This window comes from Gastrolobium bilobum, unplaced genomic scaffold (assembly GCF_033153095.1).
Source record: "Gastrolobium bilobum isolate Gb01-03AN ecotype WA unplaced genomic scaffold, APGP_CSIRO_Gbil_v1 utg1240, whole genome shotgun sequence".
NCBI lineage: Eukaryota > Viridiplantae > Streptophyta > Magnoliopsida > Fabales > Fabaceae > Gastrolobium > Gastrolobium bilobum.
The window spans coordinates 60,880-87,149 of record NW_026898998.1 but is presented as its reverse complement, the minus strand read 5'-3'; the positions used below and the strand labels follow the sequence as shown (position 1 = coordinate 87,149).

The following is a 26,270-nucleotide window of genomic DNA, read 5'->3' as shown; positions in this document are numbered from 1 at the left end:
GGCAAAACGAAATTTGAATTCAATCATTTCAACCCAAACATTATATTGAGTTTAAGATCTTAACCCAAAAGCCTCTGTTGGTTTAAATAGAAACGGATGAGCTTAATTCTGGCTCATCTCCTCTACTTTCACAACGCTAATAAGATTTGTAGAAAACACAAGAGAAAGATACAACGTCCTAATTGGGATGAGAAAATCTAAACTTATGATCCCATCTTCCAGCTCAAAGCAAATTTTTTACCAAGTGGGATATTCAAGCCCTTCAACCCTACCATCACTATCTTCTTTTCTCCATCTCCCTGCCCGTACAAGTACTTATGTTCAGATGTACTAACGTTCACATTTGACACACCCTTTATTATTGGTAGTGCTACACTTCCAGTTAATCCCAACACATTTATCGTGTCAATTACCCAACCTTTATCTAAAGCAAACTTGCCCTCTTGGACTTCTGACCACACTTTCACAGTTCCTTCTTCGACAGTTGCATGGAAATCAATGTAGGTTGAATAGCCATTTTCAAGCTTCATTTCTGGCATCTCATCATCATCAAGGAATAGGTTCCCTTTAGCTTCTCCTTCAGTTGTACCTGCTGTGAATGTCACAATGAGGCTGAACGGCGTCATCCTAGCATCCTTTGATATCAGTCCACCCTGTTGCATTGGAAGAATGGTATTCTGATACAAATGCACATTGACCACATGCAGAGGTGCATCAAGTGTAACATAGGTTCCATCTTTTGATACAATGATATTTGTTAAATCAAACAAACTGTACCAGGTTCCAGGAGGAAAGAGTGTTTTAACTTGTGTTTTTCCTTGCTCAAGCACAGGAGAAATCATTAGGCTGCTCCCAAGTAAGAACTGGGTGCTGATGCCATAACATTCAGTGTAAGATGGGAATGAGAAGAAAAGAGGTCTGGCAATTGGAGCTCCACTAATATGAGTTTCATAGTTCAGTGTGTACAGATATGGGAGGAGCTTATACCTCATACCCAAAGCATTTCGAGCAGACTCAGCTACCGACTCCCATTGGTAAAGCTCTTGTCTAGGAGAGTAGTAGTTTGCATGATCCCTTGAGAAAGGGTAGAAAGCATCAACTTCAATCCACCGATTGCAGAGCTCTTCTGTGGGTGCTGGATAGAAACCACATATATCTGAACCAACCATTGGCACCCCAAATATTCCAAAATTCAGCATTGTAGATATTGAGTACCTCAGGTCCTCCCATGTGCCCTTATTGTCACCAGTCCAATGTGCAGCATATTTGCCTGAACCCACATAAGTGGAGCGGGACAAAATAAAAGGTCGTTTTCCTTGAAGCCCTTGAAGGGCCTTGTGAGTTGCAATGGCTTGAGAAAAACCATAAATACTGTGAGCATCATACTCCAAAACACCATTATAGTGAACTGCACTAGTGGCTATAGTTTTGAATTCTATAGGAGCCTGTACTCCTGAAGCATTAATTTTGTAGGGAGGGTCATCCCACCGTGTGCTTGTGATGTTTTTGCAATCTAAGCAACATATCCATCCAGGTCCTGTTCCACTCGGACACACCTTTCCCTTAGGAATTGTGCACTTTCCAGAGCAGAAATTCGAAGCTTCATTCATGTCAATCCACATGCCATCAACAGGGACAAGTTCATGGAAGCGGCGGATCTCATCACCCCACCAAGAAACTGTTTTTGGATTCAGAAAATCAGGAAAATAAACTGCTCCCGGCCAAACTTGAGCCAAGAAGGGTTCGCCTTCATACTTGATAAAAACATCATTATCCATACCCCTTTGATATACACCATAACTGGAATTAACAGCAATTCCAGGATCAATGATTACAACATATTTCATGCCAATGCTGTGTATTTTGTCCAGGAAGTTTAAAAGCTTCTCACGAGGGTAGTTAATTGGATTGAGTGAAAAGTCCTTGTGGCCATCCATATGATCGTCATCATTCCAAATCACATCAAGTGGGATTTTAGCCTTCTCGTAATTCTCCACAACATCTTCTACAACAGATAGGTTGTGATAACCCCATCTGCATTGGTGGAATCCTAATAGTGTACCAAATAAAATAAGTAAGCATATTCTTCAAATACTTTTTGCAAACAAAGCATCTTCATATAAAAGAGAGTTCCGGCATACAAGCATTACATCTTGGCAGTAAACCATTTCTGCTACCGTTTTAAACTAGATCTGGAAGCAAAGCATAAGGATTAAATGCTACCCACCCATATCATTTAATTGCCAAGTGAAGTGGTACCTTGAAAATGAAGTCCTTAAAAAATAAATGGACAAAAAAGAATATTTACCATGAAAAAATCATATACTTCCAAAGTAAATGCTCGAGTGGAGTTACAACAAAATAAACTTACTGCTATTTTCATACAATTCATGTTCTCATTGTTCGAAGTATAGCTCTCCGTTGATATAAATAGAACGAGTTGCCTCTACTGTCTCCATAGTGATAAATGTGTATAGTAAATAGCCCTACCAATATATTTCCCATAAACCAAGGCTAACCTTATTCACTAGGCAAGATAGCTATATTTTTATACATATACGAATAAATTATCTCCCTCTATAAAGACAAAAAAGGGACAAAATGATAGCTGATGTTTATGCAGTAATGTTTCTTGACAAGGACCCATAAATTGCTTTATACATGATACAGGCAAGTCATAAAGACCAAGTTCCTTGATTCAAAGTTTAGGAGAAAAAATGATTTTATTTTATATATGGTAAAGTTAAGATTTCAACTTTGTATATGGTCCTATCTTTCCATGTGGACCTAAAAGGTATTAAATTACTGAACAATTAAATTATTATAAGACCTAAAAAGCTTTGCCAGTACACAAATCGTACAAATAGATTCGGAAATTAAGATGATTCTGCAGACCTAACATTTACAACGAAAGAAAACAGCCCTAAACACAATGCCACATATATGGTAAGCAAAAAACTGCTAATTGGAAAACCATGACTCATTGCGTTCTCTAATGCATTATGAACACCAAGGATATGCTCCCGTAAATGCGCTCATTGATTTCACATGATCACAGAGTTGAAACGTGAAAACATTACTTTCTTCACCTTTAAAAATTATTTGTCAATTAAGTATTGGAGCCCCCAGTTTTCTCAATTAATAATTCCTCTATCTAAAATATTTGATATATAGGGGAATGGTTCCGTGGCACCCAAATCACTTGATGTGAATGCATACTAAATAGAATATGCAATAAAATAACAAGTGAGAGTGAAAACTGAACCATACCGAAAGCCCAGTAAGGCATTGGAGCCGGTCTGCCAATTAATGAAGTGTATTGATCAACAACATTCAGAGGTGTGGGTCCTGCAAAGAAGTAAAAATCCAGTACACCTCCAATAATCTTGTATGTCAGAGAGGTTCCTTTGTAAAACACATCCATTCCATTACTATTCAGCAACAGAACACCATGTGCATAAGGTTTACCACCTTCATTTCTGAGATCCATGTATACAGGGTGTGACCCGTATAAATCAGCATTGATATTAATAGCTGATATATCAGTGGTGTACAAAGTGTAAGGGTCATTTGGATACAGCTTGATCCCATGTGGCTGTGTGTTCTCCCCTAAACCATACAAGGAAGCATCTTTGGGCAATTTGGTAGAAATTTCAAGGTACTGGTCCTTAAAAACCAATGGACCAAATGGGTCTGACTCATCAGAATTAGAGTCGAAAAGGGTATCCCCATTGGACTTCCTTTTCACTGCAAAGCTAAACGGGTCTGAAGTGTAACTGAATATAAACTCAGAGCCAGAGTAATCTGACACTACTGATATTGGGTTTTTCCTCGACCTCTCAATGTTCTGCTTCAGAACCGGAGGTTGCTCCCTTGGCAAAAGATTGTAAGGAACCTCCCACCTTTGCTTCTTTGCATCAATTATGTATACCCTCAAACGATTCTCAGTCTCGTGTCTACAAAATCAAGAACAATGAACAAGGTTCAGAATCAGCTTTATAAAGATAGATAATCGGGTGAATGCACCAATGATGCTAAGTAAGACTTACTTGACGTATAAGCGTAAAAGGGGAATGTCAGGACCATAAATATTGTTCTTCTGCTTAACTTGGAGGAGCCCCACAAGGGCACCATCACGGGTATTTTCTACAGATATCAAACGGTAGCCGTGGCCAATTTTGGTGACCTTAGGAGTAGAAAAGCTGGCTTCTTCAGCTACACATAGAAACCAAATTAGAAAAAGGGAAGAGAGACATAGAACAGATGAGGGATTAGGAGAAACCATTGCTCACTCTAGAGGAAGGCACATATGGTAGTCTGAAGCATGATACATATAAATAACCAAACTAGTTTATGTTGTAATGTGTTGTTTGTCCTCATCGAGACGGTGAAGGAGTGAGCCATCGGATCCGTTACACGTGACTTGGGGGGATCAAGCCAATCTCTGACAGTGGGCCATTCATTTTGTAGAGTGTGGACCCACTTTGCATCACTCATTTTTTCTGTGGTTTTTTTTCAGAATATTGAGGTCAATAATGACATGAGTGAATTGCGTGAAATTTGATCAGCAGAGGTAATTATGTGAAATCGGTTAAATTGCAAAGTTGGTCCACGAAAGTATCACAATGTGGTTGCGCTAAATCCTATAACAGGTTGTTATCAAAAAAAAAATAAAAAAAAATCCTATAACAGGTGTTTCCCTTCCAAAATTCCTTTTGGACCTGTCCGCGTCATCATTGTCATTTCTTTTGCTTTAAAATCAAAACTTGATTCTGCCATCACTTTTTATTACCCAAGTTTCAATTACAAACATATAAATTGGACTTCTATGAAGCACAACCGAATAAAGAAGAATGAGAGAGTGATGATGAAAATATATAAGCAGGATGCCATAGAAAATTAGAGAGATGAAGTGGAACGATGTTATTATAAAATGGAGCATGAAGCCTTTTAGACTTTATTTAGAGTTAGTTTTAAGACGAAAAGAAAAGGAAAGCGAGCCTTTTATTAATTATTATTTTTATTTGTGAGTTTAAAAAAAATAGTAGATGAAAATTGGAGATTTTTGTAAAATTCTCCAAAATTCTTCATACCCTTACAATTAAAATTTTCTTAATTTGGAGGATCTGAGGGAAAAAAATATTAAAATTGCTTATCTATCTTTAGCATTAAAATGTGAAAATTATATAGATGTGAATTATTTTTAAATATGACAATATTAGAAAAGTCTCAACTGACAGAATTTATCGACGAAAAATATTTTGTCCAAAATAATGACGAAATTTTTGACGAAAATCATATTATGTCAAAAATAGAGACGAAAAAATATCCGCCAAAACTATAGATGAAAATAGAGACGGAATAAGATTTTGTCATAATCATTGACATAAATTTTTTAGGAAAAAAATTCAGCCAATTTTTTTTATAGAATCTAAATTCCATTAAAACTCTCGACAGAAACATTTTCATCAAATTTTCCATCAAAAATAATTCCGCTAAAAATTTAGAAAAAACACATTTCGTCAATTTTTTTTTACGAAAAACAAAGCCTTACAAAATTAAATGGGCTCCTCCTTTCTCATGTTATAGAAAAATTCTTTCTCCTATTGTAGACACAAGATGTGATGAGTCCCTCCTCCCATTAAAAAACAAAAATAAAAAAATTATTACACATATTTCAATGTATTACTAATGGAAAAAATAATTCTCATATAACATGAGAATTCTTTCCCCCAAATTAAATTGGCATGTTTTGAGAAATGTAAAAGGGTGAACTCGCACCTTGGAATAACTAGTTTTGAAAAAAATAATTAAAAACTAAATTTCACCTAATCCCGGTTCTTTTAATTCTCATTTCTCACCCATTTTTTATCTAATTCATCATCGATTAATTTTTACTAATTAACTTTTTTTTTACTCTGACCAATTTTTCTATTATCAATTCATCATTGATTGATTCCCGTTACTTAATCCTAATATTTTTTATTAATTACACTTGCATAAAAAAAGTCTTTTGATTAAAATTTTTAACTTATAATTAAATAAAAAGATAAATAAATAATGCTTTTACAACATTCCTTATTAATTATATAAAATTATGCCACTTATTTATATATATATATATATATATATATATGAGTTTGGTGTTTGTTATTTTAAATGACATAAGTTATTGCATTTTAGGAGAGAGATAGACACATAAAATAAAAATCATGGAAGAGAGAAAGTGAGTGATTTTTTTTAATTTAAAATTTAAATAAAAAAATTTATTCTGTGTCTATCTCTCTTAAAATGACATAATTTTATGTCATTTTAAATGACAAACACTCTTCCCTATATATATATATATACACACACATATATATATATATGATTTTATATATATCATGTTGTAGGAAACTTGTAATGTCATGTTACTCTCACAAAAAGTGATGTCCCTACCTTTTTTTTTGAGTGGGACCCATATCAAATGTATTAGAGTAACATGACACTACAAGTTTCCTACAACATGACATATATAAAATCCTTATGAGATGAATTATTCTACCTACTCCCATTTTGCCTACCTTTGCCTACCCATTTCATTATCGTTCCATTACAATCTCATCCGACGATCAATATTTATGATATAAAATCAACATTTTCTTTCTCGTTTTTTGTTCTTTTCACTTCTTGACACATCCTTCCTCTCTCTCCTTCCCTTTATCTGTTCCTATGCGGCAACCAAGAAAGAATAACTAAAATCTATTCCTCCGAAACCAAAAACACGAGAGCCATCAATTTTGAAACCGGTCTTCCTCCAAAACCTTAAAATCCCCACTGTTCACATATCTTCATCTCGTTATTTAATCTATTTAAAACCAATACAAGCTCTTTCATGGGAAGTTCAGATGATTTTTGAGAAATCGTTAAATTCTTTAACTACCCAATTGATTTCAATCATGCTACATCCTGGGATTTTCTTTTTTATTCTTCTTTCTCCCATCAAATTCCTAATTCTTTTGGTAGCATCAAGCCTGCCAGCTTTGGCATATATATCACACAGGACAACAACAAAGAGTTCGATAATAAGTATAGGTATTCACTATGAATCGTGTTCGCTTGTAGTTCAAAAAAAATAAAATTAAAATAGGTATAGAGAGATTAGAAGGATGTGGGATCGCAGAGAAAAAAGAAAGGGGAGAAGAGATAAAGTGTGTGTGTGAAGAAGTGAAAAGAAAAAAAAAAGAGAAAAAATATTGATTTTATATCATAAATATTGACCGTCGGATGAGATTGTAATCGAACGGTAATGAAAGAGGTAGGTAAAGGTAAGCAAAATAGGAGTAGGTAGGATAACCTCTCTCTCTCTATATATATATATATATATATATATATATATATATATATATATATATATCTAATGAGTTCTATTATTTTTGAATAAAATAATGACTTTCTGATGCTAAAATTTTTTAAACAAAAAACCTGACGTTTGAATACTGTCAAATTTTTAACTTAATTAATGTCTTGCAAAAATAAGTGTCCTAACAATCATTTTGTTTTTGTTTTATTCAAAAGAAAAATGAACCGAGAAGAAAACATTAAATTTAATATTGTGATAGTCTTCATAATTAAATTTTGTGTGTGTGGTAATAGTCTTTATAATTTTATTGGAGTGGAAAGACGATAAATCAATAAAGAAAAATAATAACAGTCAGACCCTAACTGGTATCAAAGAGTTTCTCCCATTATTACAAAAAAAAAAAAAGAGTTTCTCCCACATTAATATTTTTTATTTCATTTTTTGACACTAATATATATTATATTAGCATTTATACAATAAGCGCAATTTTATATAATTAATAAGGAATAGTATAAAAACACTTTTTATTTATCCGATTTTCTTTAATTGCAGAATAAAATTTTAACCACAAGACTTTTTTAAAAGTTTCTCATATAGATGTAATTAATGGTAGAATATAACAATTAAGTAACGTAAATTATTTAATGCTGAATTAATTACAGTACATACGTGAGAGAGACAATATCTGAAGTTATTGTATATGTATTTATAATACTCAGCGGTTATATAAGAGAGTCATGGGAGTTGCAGCGAATGTGGTATTACTGGACAGTTATACAAATCGTGGTCCTAAACGAGTGGGAAAAGATTATGAATTTAAACCCATGATCCGGGGCCTATGGTCTCATAATTCGGGTTCTTGGCCTATAGCGTTAGTCGGACTAGGTTTATGGTCCCATAATTCGAGTTATTGGCCTATTGCGTTAGTCGAAATACAAATCTGGGTAAAAAAATTTTGGGCTTCTGATTAAGTTGAGCTTTTGGGTTTGAGCTCAGTAGATCTACCCGAATGTATAAATCTGGAACAGTTTGCATGACGTGGAGTGAAGGTATCAATATTCGAATTCAGATCAGTTGACGATTGAATTCCGAATGTTTTGTTTAAAAAAAAAAATCAACACTCGATGAATCAAAGAAGAAGGGCTTTTTGAATTCGGTAGTATAAATGAAAAAAGAAAAAAGCATTTTGATTTTTTATAAAACTATTATTTTGTCTGGTGTATACATTTATGCGTGGTGCAGGAAACTCACAATCTCAAACAATTGAGTTATAAAAAATAATAATTTTTTAATCTCTCATGAATAATTATAGATGGGTCGATCCAAATTGATTTTATGTCTGAATTAAATTGAACCGAATCGAACCAAATTATTTTTATTTTTTTAGAAACGGTTCAAAATTGATTTTATATTTCAAAATTAATTAATGTTTCAGAACTGGTTCAGTATGCAAACTTGTTTTGGATGAGTTCCAAACTCATTTTGAATTGGTTTCAAATCGGTATTCGAATAAGTTCTTTTGATTCGGCTTAATTTTTAAATTGATTTATAAAATAAATTCGGTTTGGTTATCTTGCGCACACTTACTCTTGAAATCCCCTATGTCAATTTTTAACATGATCCGTTAAATCACAAATACGATATTAACTCCGTTAATTTTAGGTCATTTGTGTGATATCATATCTTGTCAACATAACCTTGGCAAAAATTAAATTTTAATACACGTTATTCTTGTGCGTTAACTTTTATAAAAGCAATAACTTTAAAAGCTCATTGGCTTTTTAAGAAAGTTCTTTTTATCACTTTTTTATTTTAAAAGTACTTTCTATAAAAGTTACAGTTATTTAGATTTTTATAAAAATATTTGATTTTTAACTTCTACTTTTTTTAAAAGCTAAAATTTTTAGCTTCCGAAAAAGTAAGTTTTTGACTTTTTTTATGACTTATGCTTTTTTTAAAAGCAGACATCCAAACAGATTTTTTTCGAGAAGTGTTTTTTTCTTTAAAAAAAGTATTTTTTGAAGAAAAAACACCCATCCAAACAAGCTCTACGATTGATGGGCTTTTCGTGTTATATCATGTCAATAAGTAAAATAAGCATATGATGTTTGTGTTAAAATATTTGACATCATGTGTCATCCCTCCACCCGAACACAATATACTTACACAAATTTTCAGCTATACTTGATGGGTTTATCATCTATCATTTAACATAACCACAAAAATTTTCCTACACACACAACATTTTGTGGGGCCCGCAGCAAAAAAAAAAAAAAAAACTTTGACACACAAAACGAATCTCTATAACATAACACAATCACTTTTCCTACAACATAACTCTTATAAAACCCATACTTGATTGTGCTCTCTTACATGCCCTTTTCTTTTTATATTTTGGAAAAAAATTTAGCACGGCTTCAAGTCAACTTTTTTGTTGTTGAAGTTTTTCATTCAATGAAAATAATAACAATATTGTTTGCTATTCATAAGGTTATGTTTAAAAGTTGTGAGAGCAATAATATGAATAGATTAAAGAAAATTAGAATGAAACTAGAATAATATTTCCTCATTTAAAAAATTTCTAAAAGCCAGTTTGGATGTATTTTTTGTTGATGATTTTTTTTTTAAATAAAAGTATTTTATTTTTACTTCATATGTGTGTTTGGATATACTTTTTTAAAAAGGTAAAACTCAGGAAAAAAGCTTAAATAATATTTTTTTTAAGGTAAGATTTGTGACTTTTGAAATAAAGTTTAATTTTTTTTTAGATATTGATTCAATTGCAAAATGTTTCTCACTTTTAAAAAAGAGGTTTGCATTCATAATTTAACATGACACAAAAAAGTTTCTTACATACACAATATTTTGTGGGGTCTGCACTTTTTAAAGCAAAAAAATAAAATAAAAATAAGACACACAAAATGAATCTCTATAACATTACACAATCATTTTTCCTACAATATAACTCTTATAAAACCCTTTAAAAAAAGTAATGCATAATTTTTTTTATACAAAGCCCATTCGAACGGCCTAAAATTATATGACTAAGTTCACATGTCCAATGCAAAAATTGAAATATTGCACACGACAATTTTTATTTTTTTTTGTCAATTTAATTTTAAAAGCAAAATAATATAATTTTATTTTCCCCTGCATTCTATTTCACTCCCAGATCGAAGCTGCGTCTAATAGGGGAAAACAATTTCTCATTCCACAAGTTACCATTCAATTTTCCTTAGTTTCAGCAGGCCTAAAGGACTCAAATCAAAGCCTTGCGGTTAAAAAGTGCAAGATAAAACCCCCAAGTAGCTGGCAAAGCTGAGCGTAAGGGTTTGTTTTTTTGATTGGGGTTTAAATTTTGGGCAAAATAAATTTTTGAAATTCTCCGGGGTTATAAGGAAAAGTTTCCTTTTCAACGGGGGATCAGTTTTATTTTTTCTCCAACGACAGTAGTTCAATATATCTTCTGTTTCAATGAAAAGTTAATTTTAGAGACTATATTTCGAGAACAAAATGACTGGAAAAGGTTGAATGAAAATATCTCCGAATTTCTATAAATAAATAAAAAAGTGCAAGATATTTAGGCAGATGAGATGAGTATTCAAAGTCTTACATGTTTTTCCATAATTCATTGTGGTTGGAAAATATAAAATCATATTCAAAAGGGGTGGTCCCAACTCGCAAGTTAAAACAGAGGTATATGGGATGAACAATAATTTGTTCTTGATATTGAAGAAGATGAAGCATCATTATAGAAAACATAATAATAACACAAAGATAGAGAAAGTTATATTTATAATTTTTTTTGTTTTTAAATTATACTATGTACTAAGAGTAACATATTTGAGCACCAAGTATAATTTGCAAAAAAGAAAATTATAAATATTACCGTCGAAATACTCGTAGGTGATTGAAAGCAATAATCTATAGCTCGTTTGTGTCTTATTATCATATTGGCCCGTGAAGTGAACTTTGTACTCTATGGCAATTACAAAATTCTCATTGTTTTACTGTTGTCTTTGTTTGACAATGGTCAATTTTTACTATTGTATTTGATATTGAGATGCTGAATCTGAATTTTCGAAATTGTCATTTATCGTCGATTTTTATTATAACATTGACGTCTCTTGGAATCATTCCTTGGTGCTGGGGAAACTCCATTTTTTAGGATAACCGTTTTGAAACGTACTAATACCAACTTGTGTAAGCAATCCAAAAACTTGATTGTTTCTTTTAAATTTAATTATTAATCAATTGAACAATGAGTATTAAATTCTTATTTTTTAAAAAAAGTTTATAATCACGGCAATTGCATAATGAATGCTACAACTTGTTTACAACATACACAGTGATGGACATGATATTACAAAAACACAACACGAAATTGAAATCGAGTTAAAACCTTAAATATGAATACAATCCGTTTATTTTGCGAGTTGATACAACACGATTCAAATAACATGTAAATTCAAAGTGTATTATTTATTATGTGGGATAACGCGGTTGACACAACATAAATAATTTATCAACCCCAAATTGTGTTACTTATTATATGAATCGATATGATATGATAAAATACGAATAACTCCAATATAAATAACATGTAAAAAATTAATGTAGGTCAATTTCAAGTTCATGAGTTGACACAGAACACATCACGAATTTAAAAACAAATCGACCAAAATTCAATTTTTTTATATCGTGTTGAAAATTATTAGCTCTGTCCCACCCTCCTCTCCCTCTCTTTAAGACAAAGCTACCAACATAATTTCCACTGAAAACGCTTTGGACGAGCAAAAGCCCAATGAGGAGAAGCTAATTTTTAGCGAGCTAACAGTTTAAAATTTTCATTCTCGTAAAGGATCTTTATCTATTCTGATTGCTTGCTCTGAGGGACATTGGGATTCTTTATTAAGTTTGATTCATGGTCACCTTTTAGTGCAACCAAATATTACAAAAGGGGAGTGGGGGTTGTTTTGTTGCATTCATTTTATCGTTTTATCTAAGCAAATATGACAAGCAAGTTGTATTCATTTTATTCATTTATTTTTTAATCTGAGCAATGAGCATCCATCAATTCATCTTGAACGTATAATCCACGCAAAGAAACAAGTAACAACGAGAATCAAGCTTAACACCTCAAATCAATAATTGCACGGTGAGCATGTGAACATAAAATCATCATTTGATTATTCGACGCTAGCTTCAACCTTGATTTGACCTGTATATACGGAGGAGTAGGACCTTTTTTTTTTTTTTTGATAACAGGGAGTAGGACCTTTGTCTTTGAGACATATATCATAGTTGTGTTAATTATTAAAGAAATTTAAGACTAGATGTGAGAATGAGAGGATTAAGTAAAATGCAAGCAATTTAATGGAAGTGAAATCACGGCTTTTGTGGCATTTAGTTAAAATCATTGATTAAAATCTTAATATTTTATATTTTCACTGAATACCTCTCTTTTATTTAATGGAGAAAAGAGTGTCTTTTTTTTTTTTTGATAACAAAAAGAGTGTCTTTTTAAAAGCCACAAACTTATGTTCCTTTAACAGTTTTTAACTATATATTCATTGGAATGAATAGTTTAATATTAAAATTGTATTTTTTTTATTTTCTTCCCAGAAACTTTTAAAGAAAAAAAATATAACTTTAATCTTATAACTATACATTTCCGGCCACTCATGATTAAAATTACTAAAAGAACATAAGTTATACTCAATAAACCCTTTATTTATTTATACTAAAATAAATATTTCTCTCTCTATTTTGCCCCTCTTTTACTGCGGAAAAGTGACAACTAATCTTGGTAGTGGCTAATTAAGCTCGCTTCGTATACTGAAGAAACTTTCCGTGTTCCGGTTCATAAAAATGAGGAAAATATCGGGATCTACATTCCTCTAAAAATCCAAACAGCTGGCGTCGGCAAAACACATATTGGTTTCATGGTGGTTATCATGAACAAAACTTTAAATTCATGAATGATTTATTATAGGATTTTATAAGAGTTACGTTGTAAAAAAAATGATTCTGTTATGTTATAGAGATTCGTTTTGCGTGCCGTAGTTTTTTTTTTTTTTCAAAACATGTAGAAAATTTTTTGTGATCATGTTAAATGATGAATGCAAACTCTTTTATTATATCCTTTAACACTTTCTTTACGTTATAATCTCTTTATATTTTAATTTTTGAAGAACAACCAGGAAAGAAAAAACACCAAGAAAGACTAGGTACATATCCTAAACCAAGCTGGTGGAGGTGAGACAAACTCTTGTAAGGATCAGTCGAAAGAATAAGCGAATGAGGCTATCCAAACTGCAACTCCATTTCCTTTCCTATGAATGTGGGGAATTCTAAGCATCCAATCCCAAGACAACATATTCTTGATGCACAAGACCAAATTTGAGGCTGGATGATGAGGATTGCAACCCTCTTTCAAAAGATGTTGTGCTATTAGTGAATCACTTTCAAGTCATATAAAACGAAAGCCATTTCTCCAAGCAATTTCAAGCCCAAGGAGGCATCTCCACAGTTCTGCCATTAACACGTTGCCACAGCCAAGGTTTTTACGAAACCCCACGAGCCATCTTCCACTTGCATTTCGAATTACTCCCCCACAGGTAGAAGATTCGCCATTATTTATGCTTGACCCAAGATTCTGAGGGTAAAACCTAGGAAACTAACCTCTCTTTTCGCAAATGAGTCACAAGCCCAGCAACTTGAAATGTGTTTTCTAACGAAGTAAACCCATTGCCATATACCATAGCAGCTCTCAGAGTGCTGTATGCAATTTTTGAAGACCCTTGGAATATCTTCTCATTCCTAGATCGCCAAATGAACCAAGAAATGGTCCCAAACAGAAGAGGTCAAGGAGACAGATTAGACCAAGTATGAACATGTGAGATGTTGGACAACACCCATTGTTGAAGGTTGAGAGAAAAAAACTCCTCTCTTGCCTCTTGCTTAACTACGTATTCCCATACCTGCTTCGCATCAACGCAATCCCTGATTGCTTGTAGGGTGCTTTCAGTATATCGGTTGCATAGATGACAAATATCAGAACCAGTCATGTGACGTTTGCACCTTCTTTCATTAGTCAAAAACTTGTTGTCCCCTATCATCAGCCACAAGAACGTACGTATTTGTTCTAGACCCTGCCACCCCCAAACTTGTTTCCATGGCATATTGGTAGAGTCATTCTCGTTCCTAGATATTGCCTCGTACGCAGACTTCAGTGCGAAGCTCCCATCCAACGTCTTCGTCCACATAATTTGGTACTGTCTGTCAATATCAGAAGGAAGGAGGATATTGTTGATGCGAGCTTGGATGTGAACTGACAGATTGTGTTGAAAAGCATCCCACAACCAACTACATGATGATGAAACGAAGAGCATAGGATGAGGGGTGTACTGCTCTCTCATCTTATGCTCTTATAATTTATTTTTTTGGGTGAAGTACGAAATAGTTTTTAAAATTCGAAATGTTCATTTTTATCATGAACAAAAAATTAATTTTAATTTAAAAGGATATAAACAACAGGGATTAAATTAGAAGTTTTAATATTATATCATAAATTAATTTATTCACAATTTGTACTATTAATTGAGCAGTACATTCAGTTACGAACCGTTACTGATAGACGTTCATTCACGTGTTTTTTTAGAAACTAATCCTAATTACTTCTTTGAGGCGAATCAGAATCCTTCGGTATCTCTACGGGTTCGACTCTTTGAGCCGCCTATGGGACTAATCCAGAGTTCGGGTGCGAGTCCAAGGATTACGGTACTTATGCCCCTCCCCAGATGGTGTTGGTGGAATTCGAACCGAGGTCCTTTCCCACCACTCAGTCCCTATGCTACCAACTGGAGCCACTACACTTGGATTCATTGACGTATTTTTGTAAAGCGATCGAATGATCAATGTATATCTCTTGTATATAGCATGAACGTGTCATGTGAACAACTTCCATTATTCATTTATAGATTAATAATTAGTAATTAAAATGATTAATTTTTATTGTTGTTCATATTATTATTAGTTTTATCATTAAAATTATAACTATTAATCTCTCGATGTTAAGAAAGAGACATAAGAAAATTTATTCTTAAAAAGACAGAAGAACCCATTTATAGCCATATGAATCATTCTCTCTAAGTGATTCCATCTATATATTCAGGGTTGACAATTTTTAACAAGACCTAGTAACATGACACAAACATAATAAGTAAAATTTATGTTCTGATGGAATGATTTTTAAATTTGTATTTGTTCGTGTTGGTAAAAAATTAACACAAAAAAATATGTATCATGTTACGTGTCAACCCATAAACATAAAAATGATCCTCATTAATTTTTTTATAAGTTATTGGTGTCGCATTGACATGACATTGGTGATAGCAACATTTAGTGTACATATTATTTATTGTGTCTTATTGTATTATAGAAACCTACATAATGAGTGACATACTTTGAGATTGCGAATTATTTGTGCATGTCGTGTCAACACACAAAATAAACGAATTGTATTCTCTCCTACAATATAAGAGTATATTTCCCCTTGATATTTAGTACTTAAGATTTGGAAATATTATTAAGACTTTGCAGCTGATAAGGTTTTTCAGTCTCCACCCCTCATCCATATCTTGCAGACCCTGTTCTTTTCTTGGACCGAGAAAAGAAAAGAAAATGAAAATTTTGAACAAAGAAAGTAAAGGAAATATTTTGCGAGAGGAAAAATAATATTGTGCAAGTAATAATAGTAAAAATAAAAAATGTCCCATCTAATTGCCAAGTTAATTGAGCCCGGAAGTTCGAAGTTGCAAAGGAAGTACCATAACAAAGTGACACACGGATTCAAGGACTCGTATTATTAGAATTAAACGCAAATGTCAGCATGAAAGAAGGCAGATTACGTTAAACTTTGACCCGTGCACTAAATTAAGATGAGACAACATCAACTTATGATCCCATCTTCCATGTCATAGCAAAATTTTTACCTAGAGGGATATTCAAGCCCTTCAACCCTACCATCACTATCTTCTTTTCTCCATCTCCCTGACCGTACAAGTACTTATGTTCAGATGTACTAACGTTCACATTTGACACACCCTTTATTATTGGTTGTGCTCCACTTCCTGTTAATCCCAACACATTTATCGTGTCAATTACCCAACCTTTATCCAAAGCAAACTTGCCCTCTTGGACTTCTGACCACACTTTCACTGTTCCTTCTCTGACAGTTGCATGGAAATCAATGTAGGTTGAATAGCCATTTCCAAGCTTCATTTCTGGCATCTCATCATCATCAAGGAATAGGTTCCCTTTAGCTTCTCCTTCAGTTGCACCTGCTGAGAATGTAACAATGAGGCTGAACGGTGTCATCCTAGCATCCTTTGATATCAGTCCACCCCGTTGCATTGGAATAATGGTATTCTGATACAAATGCACATTGACCACATGCAGAGGTGCATCAAGGGTAACATAGTCTCCATCTTTTGATACAATGGTATTTGTTAAATCAAACAAACTGTACCAGCTTCCAGGAGGAAAGAGTGCTTTAACTTGTGTTTTTCCTTGCTCAAGCACAGGAGAAATCATTAGGCTGCTCCCAAGTAAGAACTGAGTGTTGATGCCATAACATTCAGTGTAAGATGGGAATGAGAAGAAAAGAGGCCTTGCAATTGGGGCTCCAATAATATGAGCCTCATAGTTCAGTGTGTACAGATATGGGAGGAGCTTATACCTCATACCCAAAGTGTTTCGAGCAGACTCAGCAACTGACTCCCATTGGTAAAGTTCTTGTCTGGGGGAGATGTAGCTTGAATGATCCCTTGAGAAAGGGTAGAAAGCACCAACTTCAATCCACCGATTGCAAAGCTCTTCAGTTGGTGCTGGGTAGAAACCACATATATCTGAACCAACCATTGGCATGCCAAATATTCCAAAATTGAGCACTGTAGATATTGAGTGCCTCAAGTCCTCCCAAGTGCCCTTATTGTCACCAGTCCAATGTGCAACATATTTGCCTGAACCCACAAAAGTGGAACGAGACAAAACAAAAGGCCGTTTTCCCTGAAGTCCTTGAAGGGCATTTTGCGTTGCAATGGCTTGAGAGAAACCAAAAATGCTGTGAGCATCATACTCCAAAACACCATTATAGTTAGTTGCACTAGTGGCTATAGTTTTGAAGCCTATAGGAGCCTGAACACCTGAAGCATTGATTTTGTAGGGAGGATCGTCCCACCGTGTGCTTGTGATGTTTTTGCAATCTAAGCAACATGTTGAATTAGGTACATTTCCACTCGGAATTGGGCACAACCTTCCCTCTGGAATTTTGCATTTCCCAGTGCAGAAATTCGAAACTTCATTCATGTCAATCCATAGGCCATCAACAGGTACAAGTTCATGGAATCGACGAATCTCATCACCCCACCAAGAAACTGTTTTTGGATTGAGAAAATCAGGAAAATAAACTGCTCCCGGCCAATCTTGAGCCAAGAAGGGTTCGCCTTCATACTTGATAAAAACATCATTATCCATACCCCTTTGATATACACCATAACTGGAGTTAACAGCAATTCCAGGATCAATGATGACAACATATTTCATGCCAATGCTGTGTATTCTGTCCAGGAAGTTTAAAAGCTTCTCACGAGGGTAGTTAATTGGATTGAGTGAAAAGTCCTTATGACCATCCATATGATCATCATCATTCCATATCACATCAAGAGGAATTTTAGCCTTCTTGTATTTCTCGACAACATCTTCTACAACAGATAGGTTGTGATAGCCCCATCTGCATTGGTGGAATCCTAATAATATATACCAAGTAAAATAAGTGAGCATGTTGGTCAAATATTTTTTACTATCAAATTATCTTCAATCAGAAGGTAGTTTAGAAGATAAGCATTATATTTTGTGAGCAAAACATTTCAAGTAACATTTTAAACTAAATCTTGAAGACTGGAGAAGCGAAGCACTAGAATCAAATGCTAACCATTCTTATCACTTAATTGAAGAATGAAGTGGAAGCATTAGAAATTTGTGTACATGATCCTCGGATCGTCTATGACTAGAACTTTCTAATGCTCTGTTTAAATGTGCAGAGCTTTCTAAAAAGAAAATGTGCAGCATGTTCGAACAATTTGCAAAGTGAAAAAAAAAAAAAACGAACAACACTTCAAAAGTAAGTGTAATGCTTGAGTGCAGTTAGAGCACAAAATATTTTGCTATTTTCTCCCAATCCAGTAATATTATTATTATATCTAACATTAGTTATCTCATCCGCCCTATTCAATTGTTGTTTAAATTTAATATTTATGATTATGAATTTTTATTTAATAAATAAATATTTAGTATATGTTTAAATTAACTTATTTTTCCCCTACCAAAAATATAACTTATTTTTCTTTTCAAAAAAGTATGAAACAAAATATTTTAAATAGAAAATGTTTGACTAATTTTTGGGTACCAAATAAATCAATTAAAACATGCATCTGATTTGTATAAAGTAATAAAGAGACTCACATTAAAATTTTAATAATCATATTACTTGATTTTAATTTTTTATTGTGACAATATACTAAAATACATTTCATATGTTCATATGCATATATAATTTAATATTTTCAAGTAAATTATGTAAGTAGAGTAAAAGGAAAAAATCGGTCATTTTAATTTAATTTTACATGTTAAGTCATTTTAACTGAAATTATGTAAGACTTAAATATTTCTTACGCTATTTTAAATTTTAAATTTTATTGATAATTTTCTAACTAAATAACAAGTGAGAGTGAAAAGTGAATCATACCGAAAGCCCAGTAAGGCATTGGAGCCGGTCTGCCGATTAATGAAGTGTACTGATCCACAACGTTCAGAGGCGTTGGCCCAGCAAAGAAGTAAAAATCAATCACACCTCCAATAATCTTATATGTCAGAGAGGTTCCTTTATAAAGCGCATCCATTCCATTACTATTCAGCAACAGCACACCATGTGCATAAGGTTTACCACCTTCATTTCTGAGATCCATGTATAGAGGGTGTGACCCGTATAAATCAGCATTGATATTAATAGCTGATATATCAGTGGTGTACAAAGTGTAAGGGTCATTTGGATACAGCTTAATCCCGTGTGACTGTGTGTTCTCTCCCAAACCATACAAGGAAGCATCTTTGGGCAATTTGGTAGAAATCTCAAGGTACTGGTCCTTGAAGACCAATGGACCAAACGGGTCTGACTCATCAGAACTAGAGTCGAAAAGGGTATCCCCATTGGACTTCCTTTTCACTGCAAAGCTAAACGGGTCTGAAGTGTAGCTGAATATAAGCTCAGAGCCAGAGTACTCTGACACTACTGATATTGGGTTTTTCCTCGACCTCTCAATGTTCTGCTTCAGAACCGGTGGTTGCTCCCTTGGCAAAAGATTGTAAGGAACCTCCCACCTTTGCTTCTTTGCATCGGTTATGTGTACCCTCAAACGATTCTCAGTCTCGTGTCTACAAAATCAAGAACAATGAACAAGGTTCATATCAGCTTTATAAAGATAGATAGATAATCAGGTGAATGCACCAATGATGCTAAGTAAGACTTACTTGACGTATAAGCGTAAAAGGAGAATGTCAGGACCATAAATATTGTTCTTCTGCTTAACTTGGAGGAGCCCCACAAGGGCACCATCACGGGTATTTTCTATAGATATCAAACGGTAGCCCTGGCCAATTTTGGTGGCATTGGGAGTAGAAAAGCTGGCTTCTTCAGCTACACATAGAAACCAAATTAGAAAAAGGGAAGAGAGAAAGAAAGCAGCTAATGAGTTCAGAGAAACCATAGCTCACCCGTGGACAGCATTTAGGAGGGTTCTGATGGATTATAAATAGAGTAAATAACTTGAAAAATATATGTTGTTCATTATTTAGTCAATAATAATAATATTTTGTTATTACAAGTCTTTAATAACTTTCTTAATCTTTGTTAAAAAAAACCTTTTACAGCTAATATTCTGAATCATACAGCCAATTAACAATTATTCATCCATTTTTATATAATACTAAGGTTGACGTCCCTTGGGGTCATTCTTTTTCTCGTCGGTATAGCATCAAGTTTTCTTGTTTTATTTATTTTTTGTAGATTGTTACTTTTCTTTTGTTTACGCGCAAGTTGGTATTAACGTTTCAAAATGGTTAGCCTAAAAGACGGAGCCCCCCCTCCAAAAAAAAAAACCACTTCTAGTAAAAGGTGGTAAAATGAACATCTCGTCCCGTCTCATCTGCTAACAAATGAATTAGTCTGCTCCGCCTTACTTTGAGACTCAGCTAGTACCACCCCGTTTGGCAGACAGGGTAAGTTGGCCAGCCAAGCCAAGTTCATTTTGCCGATCCTACTTCTAATAATAAAGCATGGGCTTTTCTGTTTCTCAGACTAGTCATTAATCCTTTTTTTTTATGAGATATATACAAGTGATGAAGTGTGGGCCTTTTTGTTCCACGGACTAATCACTAATTTTTGTTTTTATAGATTTATATAAGAGAATATTACTCTCATGTTATATCAGAGAAAAATTCTCTCGTGCATTCACAAAATAGAGGAGAGAGAAGAGAAAAAAACAATATAGAGTAGGTCTCACCTTTGATTTGTGAGTACATGAGAGAATTATTTGTGAGTAATATTCTCCTTTATATAAAGGGATAAGTTATTTTACTTATTATTTTTTCTGCCTACCTTTGCCTACCACTCTCCAACACTGATCTAACGGTGTTGGAGAGTGGGGTAGGCAAAGATAGGCAGAAAAAATGATAGGTAAAATAACTTATCCCTTCTATAAATGATAAATGTCAAAGGCCTCTCCAAAAATTGACAATCACTAGATGTCTAAAGGTTTATTGTTTCTCATGTTGTAAAAAATAAAATTATTTATTGCACATACATAAAATTGTGTGAGACCCATATTTTTTTATTTCTCTCTCTTCTTTTCACACACATAATTTAGTCAGTTGGTATCTAAATTTTAAAAATGGTACAAATTTTCTTTAAAATAAATTGTACAACTTTAGTATTGGTTGAATTTTTAAATTAATACAACTTTGACACTGATTAAATTCTACTTAGTTAAGTATTTGGGCATTGGCTGGATTTTTCTTATAACTCTGCCACTGATGGGGCCCACATATTTATGTCTGTGTAGTATCTTTTACAACATGAGAAACACCAAACTCATGTATTAATCCTCTTTTAAATGAAATCTCATATAACTCTTACTAATAAAGAGTGAATTTAGATTATTTAGCCGAATATTTTTGAGATTTTATTTCATAATAGAAATAATGTCAAAAAAATCATTAACAAATATATTGCTAACCTTCCTTAATTTCTATACAAACATAATTTACAGAACCAAAAGATATTCACATAGAAGTTAATTTACTAATTTTTATGAGCCGTGATCAAGAAATGTTTTAATTTTTCTAAGGCATCTCTGGCTATTTCGATTACTTGCTATGAGAAACATTTGAATTACATATTTCTTGTGATTCATTGTCACGTGTTATTATAGTTAAGTCTCGTTGCTTGTTTAATTTTGATAATAAGAAATAAGTAAGGTTAAGATGCTTTATAATTTTTTGAATTTTTAAAAGCTTATTATAGGACTTAATATGTAATAAATTATGAAAACGTAAAAATTATCATAGATGAAGATCGAATATGTAAGATAAATTTTTAAATTTCATATAATGAGTAAATGAGGCATGACTTTGGGCTGACCTTTGGTGTAGTCAACACAGATTCTCTACTTCCTACTGGGCTTTTTCACCATCACAACATTGGAAAGCCACGTGATGCAATGTATATCTCTTATGAACCTGGTTTCCAACAGCTCGTCAACATGGTCGTTTAACGTCTAATGTCAGTCAGGACCTATCTTCCTCTGCTTCTGAGATACTAGTTTAGATCTGAGGTACATTGAAAACTTATGGCAGCAAAAGGTCGGATCAATTCCCAGTATCTCAAATGTTTTCCAAGCGAACACATCCTGGTTCTCCTTCAGGAAAGAAACAATTTATTCCCTTACTTCGGCTTGCATAATTTTGCCGATTTTGGTATAGTGCTCGTCTTTTTCTCCAATAATTACGTTCTCTAACTCTCCTTTTGGTTCCGGCCTGGGAGTTTGTAACTCCTCCCTCATGTTGACTTGGTTGCCACATGGGTATACAAAGTCTGGTTTGGCTGGGGTCTATTCTCCTTCCCGGATCCTGGGAGGTGATGATGGGTGGCCTTGAGTTACCTTGAGCGTTTCGTAGTAACACTCTCTGGCCTCTTTCTGATCTCCTCTAATTATGACAACCTCATTCTTGGACCCCCATTATTCTCAAAGCCTGGTTCTTAGTCGAGACAAGCATGTAGGAAGAGATTGCATCTACTACGATAAAACGGACTCGTCCAGCCTAAAATGCATCCCTTGTTCCCAGCATGAGCTTTAGGTCAATGTAGCCTTTTGGAGGCGACGTTCTCCATTAAAAACTACTAACTCGTCACACACGGTTTCAAATCTTGCTCATTCAGATTCATCTTCAAGAAAGCACTCTAGAAAATAATTTCGGCTGAACTCCTAGGGTCTACAAACATCCTTTTAACTCGACAGTTGACCAAAACCCCGGTAATCACAAGATCGTCATTATAGCCTAGGACGACCTTCTCCAAATCTTCTCTGGTGAAGAATAATCTTGGGGGTTCGGGCTTATCCCTCATTTCTTTGAAGTCTGGTTTGTCTCTTACTGACATGACCTCTTTTAAGTATTTCTTCCTTACACTAGTGGTATCACCATTGCCTACCAAAGCTCCACTTATCACGTTACAATTGAATTCGGGCTCTTGAAAGTCGTCATTGTTAGCTTCGACATTCTTGCTTTTGCCTTTGTTAACTCTATCTCGATCCTTTTGGTTTCCCTTCTTTGGGCTTGGGCTTCTACTGCGGCTTCATTGCCTGCGCTTGCCACCCTTCCTTCTTTGAGTACAAATGAGGTATTGCTTAAGTTTTCCCTCTCTGATATGCTTCTCAATAGCATCTTGGAGGTCCCAACACTCATTAGTGGTATGGTTATGACCATCATGAAAATCACAATACTTAGAGCGGTCATGTTCGCCCTTGTTCCTGATAGGCCTCAACCTTTAGACATTTCGCAGCTCTGTATGGGCGAACTCCCTCCAAATTCGGGACCTGGCAACATTGAGAGGTGCATAGCTGTCGAACTTAGCTCACATGGAGAGTTCTTCCAACCTTCTAAGTCGAGAGTCAGCCGTCTTTTTGGACCCCTGTCGATCTCTATATCTATTTCTCTTGTCCGAGCTTTTGCGACGAGAACTTCGGCCTCTATCTTCAACATTAATGCTTGTGTAGACTAATGCTATCTCTTCTACATCCAAGTATTTGTCCGATCTTAGTTTGAATTCTTCCAAGTCGTTAACTGGGTTCTTGTATATGGACTTAGCCAAAGGAGACTCTTTGTCTAACCTATAAATAATCAGGTACAGGAGAACTGCCTCGGTCAAACTTCACACTTTGAAGGCGGCTTCTTTAAAGCGATCTAGGTATTTTCGCAGCGTTTCTCCTTCTTTTTGCCGAATTCGACTCAACGCATTTGCCGACATTGGGTGAGCTTTACTAGTGGCAAAGTTCAGACAGGAAGTGCATGCAAGGTCTTCCAATGAATCAATTGAATTCTTGGGCAACCTCGTGATCCAAGTCATCACTTGCCCTATCAAGGTTGTAACGAATATTCGGGCTAGGATAAGTCCTGTTATCCCGTTGAAGAGCATCTCAGTTTTGAAAGTCTCCAGGTGAGCCTCTGGGTCGTGATTGCCGTTATAAACTGGAACATTGGACTTCTTGAATCTCGGCGGGATGACCATATTCCTGAGTCTGTCAGTAAATGGGTTGTCATTTTGTTGTTCCTCGTCGTAGTGATTGTTGTCATTTGGTCCAGACCCGCTATTGCCATCTCGATCGTTGCCCTGTCCTCCATTGTTTCCATATGCTCTGTCTTGCCTAGTTCGTCCATTATATTTGTTGCTAGTACCTCGGGCATTACTGATCTCTCAGTTCTAGACTTCAAGGTCATTCTGATTCTGATTATCGGCTTGGTTGTGTTGGTTGTTCGTGTTCTGATTGAGCAACCTATTTTCAACCGCCTCCATCCTCTGGGCATCCAATCGTTGCTGAGCTTGGACGCGATTTTCCGTCTCTTCTAACCTTCGCAGGATGCCATTAAGGGCGGTTTGCTAAATACGGTCGTCCACTGCAGGCTGTGTTTCACGGTGGGGAGGAGGAGAATTTTCGACCGGGATTCCCTATGCCTTGGTGACTCAAGCTGTGATTTAACATCACTAACATGTACCTCCTCGAGCATCGGTTACTGACCACCCTGTCTTTCCATGAGGGGGCAGTGGAAAGTTGTTTGTGGCACTGTGTGTGTGTATTATTACTAGGTGGGAGTCAAAATTTATCAATTCTCACTGACAGCGCCAATGTTTGGTTCAGTGGAACCGTGAATGTTCACCACGTGGGCGATAGACTATTAAAAGATCTTTGCACTCAGTGATATCTGTATAAGAGATATCGTATGGGCATTATTCCCAATGTATCAAACACTACGCACTAACAACGGGCATATAGCCGAGATGTGGGTGTGTGTACAATGACGCCATTAGTAAAATAGGTTTTAAAATGTGTACCTGGAGCCTTTAGTTTCTATTTATATTGTTTAGCTCTTGGAGTTAGGCCTTGAAGACCTCTAGGTTGTTACCCTTTAGCATCACCGTTGGGACAATAATCTTACTCCTTGATCCTTTAGTAATTTGAATATTGTTAGGATAAGTCTCAATCTTTTATTGGATAAGTTGTTGAGATATGGATCTAATCCATAACATAATAACACATGTGAGCAATGTGTATGATTAATTCATCTTGAGTCGATTATCCACGTGGTGACGTGGGGAAATGTTACTTGGGCAATTCAAGGGCTAGCCCGTTTGGATGAGTTTTTTTCTTCTTCAAAAATTGCTTTTTTTCAAAAAAAAAAGTACTTCTCACTTTAAGTTCGTTTGAATGTCTGCTTTAAAAAAAAATCACAAAAAAAGTCAAAAACCTACTTTTTTTAAAAGCTAAAAATTTTAATTTCTAAAAAAAACAAAAGTCAAAAGTCAATTATTTTTTTTCAAAAACTAAATATTTTTATAAAAATATAAATAGCTTTAAACACTTTTAAAATAAGAAATAGATAAAAGCTACTTTTTCTGAAAGGCGAAACAAACGAGCTCTAAGTCAGTTGCGAAATTGCAACTTGCATAATTTCTTTTAAATTATACGATAAAAAAACACAAACAAAACGCAGATAGTATTCATAATTAAAGGTGTGTGTGATTTTCGCCACGCAAGCGATATCTATAACAACAAAATAATGAGATAATGCTCAAAACTAAAAAATTCCACAAGGTTTGATAACGAGCATTTTTTTTAAGTAACCAATAACGAGCATTTTTAATAGCTGAAGAACAGAAATCACGAGACGTGCTTAAGTTAGCAATGGAAACCAAATTTTTTAGGGAATAAGTGTGTGTCTTTTAAGAGAGAAATAAATACAAAGAGATGTGAGTTTCATTAAAAAAATAAAGATAAAAATAAAAATAAAAGTATAACTCTTACCTTTTTATGTCAATTTCTTTCTTAAAAAATTACACATTTTTTTTCTTTTTTTTAAAGTAGGAGTTTGGATTTCAGTATAAAGGCATATGACCATTCCATTAAATGATTGAATTATAATTAATTTCATAGTCTTTTTAGATGTAAAAACACTTAAAAAATACCATAATACTAGTCAATACAAAATCAGTTATATGAACAATTTTAAATTTCTTAACCAATCTTTATAATTA

The 26,270-nt window shown here is 34.2% G+C and overlaps 2 protein-coding genes across 3 annotated transcripts; both read right to left on the bottom strand.

Moving 5' to 3' along the window:
* Nucleotides 1-203: 203 nt before the first annotated feature.
* Nucleotides 204-4,285, bottom strand: LOC133286145 (alpha-xylosidase 1-like). Its single transcript, XM_061483509.1, has 3 exons — nt 4,050-4,285; nt 3,271-3,956; nt 204-2,050 (listed from the first exon to the last, which is right to left on the bottom strand). The coding sequence occupies exons 1-3, from the start codon at nt 4,283-4,285 to the stop codon at nt 204-206; spliced, it is 2,769 nt and encodes a 922-aa protein (XP_061339493.1).
* A 12,018-nt stretch (nt 4,286-16,303) lies between these two features.
* Nucleotides 16,304-23,566, bottom strand: LOC133286147 (alpha-xylosidase 1-like). Of its 2 annotated transcripts, XM_061483512.1 has the most exons (4): nt 23,557-23,566; nt 19,937-20,150; nt 19,155-19,840; nt 16,304-18,156 (listed from the first exon to the last, which is right to left on the bottom strand). In XM_061483512.1, the coding sequence occupies exons 1-4, from the start codon at nt 23,564-23,566 to the stop codon at nt 16,304-16,306; spliced, it is 2,763 nt and encodes a 920-aa protein (XP_061339496.1). The 2 variants fall into 2 exon arrangements, with proteins under 2 accessions (XP_061339496.1, XP_061339495.1); XM_061483511.1 differs by lacking the exon at nt 23,557-23,566 and having other exon boundaries at nt 19,937-20,172.
* Between the last annotated feature and the right edge of the window lie 2,704 nt (nt 23,567-26,270).